This window comes from Austrofundulus limnaeus, unplaced genomic scaffold, assembly GCF_001266775.1.
Source record: "Austrofundulus limnaeus strain Quisiro unplaced genomic scaffold, Austrofundulus_limnaeus-1.0 Scaffold39, whole genome shotgun sequence".
Classification (NCBI taxonomy): Eukaryota; Metazoa; Chordata; class Actinopteri; order Cyprinodontiformes; family Rivulidae; genus Austrofundulus; species Austrofundulus limnaeus.
Window position 1 is genome coordinate 2,615,343 of NW_013952441.1, and position 10,750 is coordinate 2,626,092.

The window sequence follows — 10,750 nt, forward strand, 5'->3', positions numbered from 1 at the left end:
TATATATATAGCCCTACTTCAAATGGCTGAAAAATGCAGAGTTTTGAGTAGATCTTTTACCAAATGTTCTGGAGGAGTATACCCCTGGACACCCCCCTAGAACTGCTTCACTCCACAGCTGCTGGGTAACATGAACAGGTCATTGCTGTCAGCAGATGATGGCAGGTATGAGGTAAAATTCTGGTATTCTGTTTCAAATGAAATATATTGTTAACTACTTGGTATGTAGATGGATGTAATTACAAGTGAGATTTATAAAATTGCACAAGGGGCACCACCTGAAGCCTGATGGCCGACCCTGCTTCAGAGGTAGATTTCTGTTAAAACAGAACACATTTTGCATCTAATATTAAACTTTGGTTTTCTGTGACATCACGTTAAATGTGCAGTGATATCTAGTGGCATAAAAAGCAACAAGCTGTCCCAACACGGTGGAAGGTGAGAAGATTTAAGGTAGTCACTATTTTAACTTTGGGAAAATGAAAATATGGCTGAAGTAAAGCAYGTCTATTAAGGTGCTTGTGATTGTTGTTCTCTGAACACAGCAGGGTGACTCTGGTGTTCACCAGCTGGTCTGAGGACAGTCCAGCTGGGCGGGGCGGTGGGCTGGAAGTTCCCCTTTGTGGGATTTATTTAAAAACCAGGATGTTTGTCTCTTTTCTGCTCCGTGAGTTATTGTGGGGTGGGTACATGACACAGCAGGACGCTTATTGCTTGTGGTTCGTCCTAGAGCTTTACTTTACAAGAAAAACAGAAGATGACACACACACGCGTGCACACGCACCGATGCATCAACCAGCAGAACGGCACTCGGTGCTACCAAAACAAATCTCAACTGTCGGACGTTTTGTCCTCTTTCTGAGCCAACTTCTAAACCGTTTCTGACCGCAGTTCTGGCCTCACCTCAGTGGTTCACCAACGATTCATCTCCTGACCTTCATCACCTCAAGATGCCTCCTCTTCATGACCCACAATGAGTTTCAGACCCTGACGTGTCAATAACACAGTTCATAGCTGCTGTTTGGTGGTCTGCATCGTCATTAATGAGCATTCCTCTTCTGTAAACGATTACAAGACCTTTTCTTGACTCATAAACCACCTTAAAAAAAAACAACTACAGAAGCACACCTATTCGTCTCATGAGAGACATCCTGTCTCTGCTGCCGCCAGCTCAGCTGCTGACTGAGTCACAACTGAAAACAGAGCGGTCGTTCTGCAGCGTGAAGCCACAGAGGTGGCTTCTGGGAAAGAGCAGAAAGATGTTTTAGACGGAGAACTGATTTTCAGAAAAGGAAAAAGCTGTAGCTGTATTGGAGTGTGTGTTGTGAATGACTCTCAGCTGCAGCCAACAAATGTTAGCACTGTTTCTTTGAGTTACAACCATGCTTGTGTTTCCTAAGGTCTGTTGGCTGTGGCAGCCATCTTGAATGAGGCTGACTTCAAAAGTTAAATCAGCTGAAGGTGCATCGCCCTGTGGTCCACGACGTATTTTCCTAACAGACACTCAAACACACACATACAGTGGAGAAAATAAGTATTTAGTCAGTCACCAATTGTGCAAGTTCTCCCACTTAAAAAGATGAGAGAGGCCTGTAATTGACATCATAGTTAGACCTCAACTATGAGAGACAAAATGTGAATTTTTTTTTTTGAGAAAATCATTTTGTCTGACTTCTAAAGAATTTTTTTGCAAATAATGGTGGAAAATAAGTATTTGGTCACCTACAAACAAGCAAGATTCCTGGCTGTCACAGACCTGTAACTTCTTTTTTAAGAGGCTCCTCTTTCCCCCACTCTTACCTGTATTAATGGCACCTGTTTGAAGTCGTTAACAGTATAAAAGACACCTGCCCACAACCTCAAACAGTCACACTCCAAACTCCACTATGGTGAAGACGAAAGAGCTGTCGGAGGACACCAGAAACCGAATTGTAGACCTGCACCAGGCTGGGAAGACTGAATCTGCAATAGGCAAGCAGCTTGGTGTGAAGAAATCTACTGTGGGAGCGATAATCAGAAAATGGAAGACATACAAGACCACTACTAATCTCCCTCGATCTGGGGCTCCACGCAAGATCTCAGCCCGTGGGGTCAAAATGATCACAAGAACGGTGAGGAAAAATCCCAGAACCACAAGGGGGGATCTAGTGAATGACCTGCAGAAAGCTGGGACCAATGTTACAAAGGCTACCATCAGCAACACACTACGACGCCAAGGACTCAGATCTTGCAGTGCCAGACGTGTCCCCCTGCTTAAGCCAGTCCATATCCAGGCACGTCTGAAGTTTGTTAGAGAGCATTTGGATGTTCCAGAAGAGTATTGGGAGAATGTCATATGGTCAGATGAAACCAAAGTAGAACTATTTGGTAAAAACACAACTYGTCGTGTTTGGAGGAAAGTGAATGAGGAGTTGCATCCAAAGAACACCATACCAACTGTGAAGCATGGGGGTGGCAACATCATGCTTTGGGGCTGTTTCTCTGCWAAGGGACCAGGACGACTGGTCCGTGTACATGAAAGAATGAATGGGGCCATGTATTGTGAGATTTTGGGTGCAAACCTCCTTCCATCAGCAAGGGCAATGAAGATGAAACGTGGCTGGGTCTTTCAGCATGACAATGATCCCAAGCACACTGCCAGGGCAACAAAGGAGTGGCTTCGTAAGAAACATTTCAAAGTCCTGGAGTGGCCTAGCCAGTCTCCCGATCTCAACCCCATCGAAAACCTTTGGAGGGAGTTGAAAGTCCGTGTTGCCCGCCGACAGCCCCAAAACATCACTGTTCTAGAGGAGATCTGCATGGAGGAATGGGCCAACATACCAGCAACAGTGTGTGCCAACCTTGTGAAGACTTACAGAAAACGTTTGACCTCTGTCATTGCCAACAAAGGATATACAACAAAGTATTGAGATGAACTTTTGTTATTGACCAAATACTTATTTTCCACCATTATTTGCAAAAAAAAATCTTTAAAAGTCAGACAAAATGATTTTCTCAAATTTTTTTTCACATTTTGTCTCTCATAGTTGAGGTCTACCTATGATGTCAATTACAGGCCTCTCTCATCTTTTTAAGTGGGAGAACTTGCACAATTGGTGACTGACTAATTTTCCCCATTGTACGTGCAAAAGCCTTGTTGTCCGCTTTCGCCGTTCAGCAGCGGGTGATGAAGATGGCGCCACGGTCACGCTGCCCCAGCATTTTCCTTCATGAGGATGCCAAACATACTTTCATTTGCACTGACAGTTTTTATGACTTTCCCCTTTAAAAATACACCCTGGACTGACAGCCAGATGTCCTCTGTAGCCAGTGAGTGTGAGTCTCCATGCATGTGAAAGTGTGTGTGTGTTGCTGCATGGGAGCAAAGTTGGGAAAACCCCAGAAACATTCCTGCAATTCCTCAACACCACCGCCCCGTGTAGAAGGAAACTGTACAGGAATGGGATTGATTTTATTTGAAGAAAAAAAAAGGGGGGAGAGAATTTTGTGGCGTGACAAATTCTGTGGTTGAGATTCTCTCCATCCCTTCTGTTTCTGGTGCCACGTTGGCCCCAAAAAAAATCACTTAAAAATAAAAAAAAACAGACAAGGAGAACTAACGAGTGAGCCACAGATGCCCTTCTATGGTTCGTCTAAATGCTACCAGGATATAAGAGAAACAGCATAATTTGTGAAAAAGGAGCCAGATGGCTGAAGTTTATAGAAGAAGCTGAAAAAGCTAAAAGAAGCAGAACATTAGCTCTATGCTAAACAAGRTGAAATGCTATCTAAAAGTAGCAAAACGAATCAAATGCTAACACAATACAATAGCTAAAAGTAGTGATGCATGAGCTGAAATCGTAAAAAATAGCAAAGGCTTAGCTAAAAGGTAAATGTACAAAGTCAGCTAAATGCTAAAATAAACAAAACATTAGCTAAAAGTAGCAAAACATGAGTTAAAGAGAAAAGTAGCTATAATTTATATAAGCACTAAATGTAGTAAAAGTAAAACTAAATGTTGCAGAACACTATAGCTAAAACTTAAAATGAGCTAAATACTATCTCAAAGTGGTGAAAACATGAGCTAATTAAAAATAGCTAAAGTTTAGCTCTAAGGTAAATGTAGGACAAGTCAGCTATGATTTAACACAGTGTTTCCAAAAGTTGGGGTCGGGACCCAAAGTGGGGTCCCGAAACATCAAGGTGGGGTCCTGAAAAGATTTTCTGAATTAATTACATTTTTGGCATAGTTGTTACAAAGAGTGAGGTTAGTGTATTTAAAATGGGTAAATTTAGTATAAAAATATTGTCACTATGCCCATGTTTAGTTGACCTGATACAAATGTTTATCATCCAAAAATAGTTGTGGACACAGGTCTCTACTGTTATTTTGTGGGTCAAAAGCTGAAAAGTTTGGGAACCACTGCACTTTGGTTCCCAAAGTTGGGCTTGGGACCCAATTATGRGTCATGAAGCACCTTGGATAATCTCCAGAAATCAATTTAAAGGGTAATAAAATAATTGCTGATGTAATATTTTCCCTATAACTATTCAAAAAACACACAAAAAAGTATAAATAAGTATTTGTATTTGTGTATAAGCTGTTTAGGTTGTCAAAAAAGCCTGTGTTTTTAGGGTTATTAACAAAGTTTGTGTACTCAGACCAGTAATATTTGGGGTCACAAGTTTTTGCCATGGATATTTTGTGGGTCAGAAGATAAAAAGTTTGGGGACCACTGATCTAACAGATTACCTAAAGCAGCAAAAGGTAAGCTAAAGGTTGCAGAACTCCAGCTAAAATCAAAAAGTAGAAAATACTTAACATAAGCTAAAATATAATGCAGCAAAACTGGTAAAAGGGATGGAAGCTGGAGTTGGTTAATAAAAGTAGCAAAATGTTAGCTGTATAAGCCAAAAGTAGTAGCTAAAAAAGGGTAGCTTAAAAAACAGCATAAGAAGAAAGACTGCTGATTCAGATTTACAAAATTACAGTGTTTCTGAAGCAATTATGAGATCTAAATGTGGGGTAATATTTTTAAATAAAAGTTAAATATCTTGAAAAGTACAAAAGTTGACAAAGCTATGTCAGGGCACATATCTCCTAAAGAAGCTGAAAGTTTTTTATGATTGAATGGCTAAAACAGTAAATCAGGCCTGTGCAAAAGTGGACTGAAAAAAGTGTGAATGCTGACTCAGCGTTAACTATTATAGCATATTTCTATTCGAAGTGACCAAATGATCAAACGAAAGCATTTTCTGTTTTCCTGCTTTCCAAAATGCGCTTTCATTTATCTTTGATTAAAACAACATTAAGGTGTTAATAATGAGGTGCCAGCTGATTGTGGCCTCGGTCCTCCGTCAGCTTCCAGCCGTTTCCAGCCGCCTCTGGAACTCCTTTACCCGCCGCGGAGGAGGTCTGAGCGGCGGCAGCAGCTTCGGTTAGAACCCTGGCGCAACATGGGCCGGGTAAACAAAAACAACATCAACAACAACAACAGCCCCCCACCGGTGATGCGCTTACCTACGTCCGCGTTGCAGAACGCCTGTTGCGGATGCACCGGAGCGCAGCTGCACGCCTCCGCGAGCTCCTCCGCGCGCCACAGAAGCAGCAGCGCGAGCGCACAAAGGATGCCGTGAGCTGAAAACGGCATTTTTTTTTTCGGGGGGGATAAAGGCGAACGGTTCCTCAGTCTCTCTGTTTAGGTCTGTTCGTGCTGCGCAGATGCGTCGCAGAGACTTGGATCCAGCTGCAGCGACCCTCCCCTCCGCCTTTCTTCTTCTTCTTTAACCGACAACAACGTCAACAACAGCGTCCGCTCCGTCGTGACAGTGATGGGACTCGCTGTTTTCAGGAAGCTCTTCCGCCGTCCCGTCTGTAAACGTCTGCCTGTCCGGACTGTTTTGGTTTCTGCGGTTCGGGGAGGTTTTTATGAGGCTACCCGAGCGGCTCCTCCCCGCGGCGATCAACAACTCCACCAGCAGAGGGCGCTGTTCTTCCAGCGGCGCTCTGCTGGTTCATCTGCAGACCGAAAGATGGCTCCTGAAAATAAATACTTCTGACTTTAATCTCATATTTCTGACTTTTTTCTTATAATTCTGACGTTAATCCGTTAATTCTAGAATTATGAGTCTTTAGATTTAAAATTCTGAGATTATAGTAAGTTTTTTTTTCCAGTGGCCCAAACTCTCTTTCATAGAAAGGTCCCATATTATAAAAAACAAAAATCAAAACAACAAAAAAAATCCTAGTTTTATTTTTCTGTAATGTTGAAACTGAGTTGCTAAAGCTAAAAGAAGCAAAACAGTAGCTAAAAGCTAAAGCAGCAAAAGGCTAACTACCACGAAAAACACAAAAACCCCTATAACTCAATCAGTTTTTCAGAAACGGTGCTCAGGTTTGCTGTGGTCGCAGCAGAGTCGTTCACAAAACACACTCTGACCATGACATCCAGTGTGAAATGATAACTTTATTTTTAATAAAGCAACCATTTCACATCAATCACCAAATCTTCCTCCTGACAGGCAGAAGAGGGCAGTAGCCTCCACCCCAATGACTGATAGTTTAGGACTCCACTTGTTCAGAGAAATGTTCTTTCCACAGTGAAGCAGTTATTGGTTTAAGAACAAAAAATAGAATAAAATAAAGAATCCAAGTCCAGCAGAGTTGCACCTGCAATTTTTGAAAAAGGCACAGACTGAGAGGAGGATCAGCAGGGTGAAGCCTTGTTTTCAGAGAGAGTTACATTTAGAGAAACGTAAACAACGTAACAGAGATTTCATCTGGCAAACTAACATGGTGTTCCTGAGACGAGATCATTTGGTTTCAGAACAGAAGTACAGAGTGATCCAGACACATGACCTGCTCAAAACAATAAGAAAAAAAAAAAGATTGAAAGTCCCAAAGCTTAAAAACCACCAGCAGAGATTCTGAAGTAAAATGTAAGAAATCAAGCATTTCTTTGTGACTAATAATTAAAAATGGCATCTTATGTGTATGCATAATTGTCTGGCGTTGTTTGGAAAACACTAAGCAGTTCGTTCTGGACTCAGAGGCCTTTGTTGAAGTAAACGTGTTGCACTCTGCCTCCATACTGAGACACAATGGAGTCCCTCAGCTCAGGCTCCAGCTTTGACACCGCCATGGAGCTGCAGAAAAAGCAAAAAAAATAAAACACAGTTGGATTTGAAAACAGTTAGTGGTGAGCTCAGTTCCACTAATGGGCTAACATTTTTTTTGCTAACTTTGGAAACTGTTATCAGACTGATCAGCATCCACTAAATTAGGTGTTGCTAATTTATTAATAAAAAATTTACAAGTCTAAAACTTCCATTTTTATGCCACTTATCCCAAATTAAATAAAAACTATTCCCCTCTTACAAGCAGCGCTGGATGTGTAGCATGTAGCATCTTTAGCAGTATTATTTAAATAATAACAAATAAAAATATTTAAATAATAAATACAAAAAATGACCATGAATAAGATATGGTAAAGAATGTATTTTCTTTTTGTTGTTTGACTAACCTTAAACAGTATTTATCAGAATACAAACTTGATCAAAGAAATGCTTTTATTCTGAAAGGAGTTGGGAAGTAACAAGTTAGACAGAGCTACAACTCTGGTTTGGATTGGCCGATTTGCCACAGATGACCCCGCCCACCTTCAAATTAAACCAATAGAAAACTAATAGCAGGTGTCAGGCCCACCAGTCTTCAACTAAAAGGTGATGAAGACGCAGGATGCGCGCCAGTCATTTTAGCGGTTAGCGTTAGCTTCCACTAAGTTTTTTTTTCTAATTTGTTTAGTGGTTTAATGTTAGTAGAGGTAAGATTCTTGTTTAGTGGAATAGTGGTTAATGGTATACATAATGACCAGATACATTATGAGACATTTTAAGACTTTTGCACCACACCATAAAGAACAAAGTGAGTTTAACAGCTCTGATTGTGTCGTTCGTCTTCTTTCATCTACACGAGCTGAACTCTATAAAAGGTGATGAAAGAAAAGAACAGATTTATTACCATCTCTGAGGGAACAGGGAGCAGGCAGCAGGCACCATGAAGACCAAACTTTAAAGAGAAAAGAGAACAAAAGTTACCTTAAAAACATCGGCTCAGACATTAAAGACCCCTGTGACCTCGTGGCCTTTTGTACTTACAACACTCCCACCAGCATGACCTGAATCGGTCCGTGCAGGAACGTGATTCTCTGTTAACGAACAGAAAGCGGCTTCAAGACAAGCGAGCGCATTTAGATCACTTTACTGACTGAGACGAAGCCCTGACCTGCATGAATCTGTATTTTTCCAGCCTCTGCATGATGATGGGGAGGATGACTGATGGAAGAGAAGAGAGGAAATAAGAGGGAGACGATAAAACTCAAACCCAGCGTTCATAAAACGAGACTTTTTCTTTGTTCCTTACTCATTCCTGGGGCAGCCATGGTGATCCGTGAGATGACCACCTGAGTAATGCCTTTTATTGCTGCTTTCTGAAAAATAAATAAAYAAACAAACAAATAAATAAAAATAGCACTTTAATACTGATTTGGTCAGTGAGCATGTTTAATTGTACGTGACGCCACAGTTTGCAAGACATAACCTGATAAATGCATTTACAGTTACTGAAAATCATTTTTATTCTGTAGTTAATAAAGTTGGAGGTCACTCGATTAAAGAAATAAGAAGCTGTAGCGACGCGACAGAGCAACGCTGCTTCCGTTCTGCTCATGGTTCTCGTCTCTGCTTTATGTGGACCATGTCGTTCTGTTAGTGTCTTCAGGCCAAGGTTATAATAGTTTTGGGTTTTTCATTGTAGTTTAGTTTTATTTCGTTGTGACCTTTTTTCTTTTAATTCCTTTAGTTTTAATTAGTTTTTACAGTGAATTTGCTAGTTTTTATTAGTTATATTGCATTTTTATTGCTTAGTTTTAGTTTAGTTTTTATTAGTTCTAGTGTTAGTTTTGTTGTAGCTTGAATAAGCATATTTGGCAATGCATCCTCCAGCTTGAAGTATTCCTGTGAGTTAACTAACCAACAGCTATTTGGTCGCTAGTTAAAGCAGTCCATTATAGCAACATCTTCCTAAAATCATTGTGTAATTCAAGTTTGCCAACTAAAAAGCTGGGCAAATATTTTACGATGATGACAACAGTTGTCTCCAACCCAGTGCTACCTGTTACTTGTTTTTCACTGGAGCTTCTGAGAGAAGCTAGAGTGTCAAGATAGTCATAGTTAGCGTCTTGTGGGAGCTTGATTCATGCAGTTTTTCCCTTGAGAAGTGTTTCACCTGTTTTATCACCTGTTTCCACTACAACACACTAGCTTTCATAGAAAACCCAAAATGGACTTTGCCACTTTCTCCCAACTTTTGCTGTTGTCATTTAACAGATGATGCTGAGCAGCAGCAGACTGTAAACATGTGTTTTTACGGACTATGAGGTGCTATAAGCTGCCCACAGCTAATGTGAAAAAAAAGAAAAATTAATAAATTGACAAAGACTAAAACTAAGGATATTTTATCTATAATTTCAGTTAATTTTGTAAAATGATTTAGTCAGTTATCGTTATTTCATTTTATTACAGTTTTTATTTATTTCAGTTAACTAAAATGTTTTTTTTTTTCAATTTCAGTTTTCATTATTTAGTTAGTTTTCATTAACTATAATAACCCTGCTTCAGGCCAAGTCTGAGGCCATGGTTTACGAGCGGTAAAGGGTAGAATGTGTGTCTTGTTCCTGAGTGATAGTAGGATGGAGCGGAAGATGGATCGACGGATTGAGGCCTCGTCCTCAGTAATGAGGGCGTTGCTTCGGTTGGTCGCGGTGAAGAAAGATCTGAGTCGAAAGGCAAAGCTCTCATTTACTGGTCTGTCYGAGGCGTGGATCATGACTGAAAGAGATCCCAGATATGAGCGGCCGAAACAAGTGTCCTTTGAAGTGGTTCATAGGACGCCTCCCTTTAGAGGTGTTCCGGGCACGTCCCACCGGCAGGAGGCCTCGGGGTCCTCCAGGACGAGCTGGAAACTGATGCTGGGGAAAGGGATGTCTGGGTTTCTCTCCTGGRCCTGTTGCAGCAGCAACACAACTACAGATAAGTGGCAGAAGATGGAGATGGAGCTACATAACAGCTTAAGCTTCAAAAACTTTAAAAACTGAACCCCAGCCTTTATTTTTTTCTGCTAATTTGAAAGACAACAGGTGTTTTAAAAGCTTGTCTAAAATTTTAAAGGATTATGTACACAAATTTCTAACATATCTGGTCTGAATCCATGACAACTAGAAACTAAAAACGACCCATTTCTGATTCAGAAAACACCCCCCAAAAAACTGAGTTGTAAAGTAACTAAGTACAAATACTTTGTTACTGTACTTAAGTAGAATTTTTGGGTATCTGTACTTTATTAGAGTAATTATTTTTCAGCCTACTTTTTACTTCTRTTTCTTACATTTTCACACAATTATTTGTACTTTTTACTCCTTACATTTAAAAAAAGGCAAGAAGTAGAAAGTCGTTACTTTTATTTCATTTTTGCTTGTTTTCATTCCAGCTTGTTATTGTAAAAAATAAATACTTTCCATATAAATTGTGCCTCTTAGATAGAGTGAATATAATTATGGTTAAATGAGAAGTATAAATATATACCGTATTAGTTTGTACACAAACAAATCATGTCACACTCCAGCAGGACATAATCATTAAAAACAAAAGGACTGTACTTAAAGAGTAACTTACCCCAAAATTAACTTTTTTTAGCTGATAAACTGTCTAGAAT

General features: G+C 40.2%; 2 protein-coding genes across 4 annotated transcripts in view; both read right to left on the minus strand.

The window, feature by feature from the left end:
* The window catches only part of timp2a (TIMP metallopeptidase inhibitor 2a), a 16,437-nt gene extending 10,485 nt beyond the window's left edge, over positions 1-5,952 (minus strand). The window contains exon 1 of the mRNA XM_014007121.1: positions 5,501-5,952. Coding sequence (XP_013862575.1) covers positions 5,501-5,630 — 130 coding nt within the window. The 5' untranslated portion in view covers positions 5,631-5,952. The remainder of the gene's footprint in view (positions 1-5,500) is intronic.
* A 474-nt stretch (positions 5,953-6,426) lies between these two features.
* The window catches only part of sfxn2 (sideroflexin 2), an 11,318-nt gene continuing 6,994 nt past the window's right edge, over positions 6,427-10,750 (minus strand). For all 3 annotated transcript variants that reach the window (XM_014007118.1, XM_014007120.1, XM_014007119.1), the window contains exons 8-12: positions 8,402-8,468; positions 8,264-8,313; positions 8,137-8,186; positions 8,000-8,047; positions 6,427-7,125 (exon numbers count right to left, since the gene is read on the minus strand). In XM_014007118.1, coding sequence (XP_013862572.1) covers positions 7,026-7,125; positions 8,000-8,047; positions 8,137-8,186; positions 8,264-8,313; positions 8,402-8,468 — 315 coding nt within the window. In that variant the 3' untranslated portion in view covers positions 6,427-7,025. The remainder of the gene's footprint in view (positions 7,126-7,999; positions 8,048-8,136; positions 8,187-8,263; positions 8,314-8,401; positions 8,469-10,750) is intronic.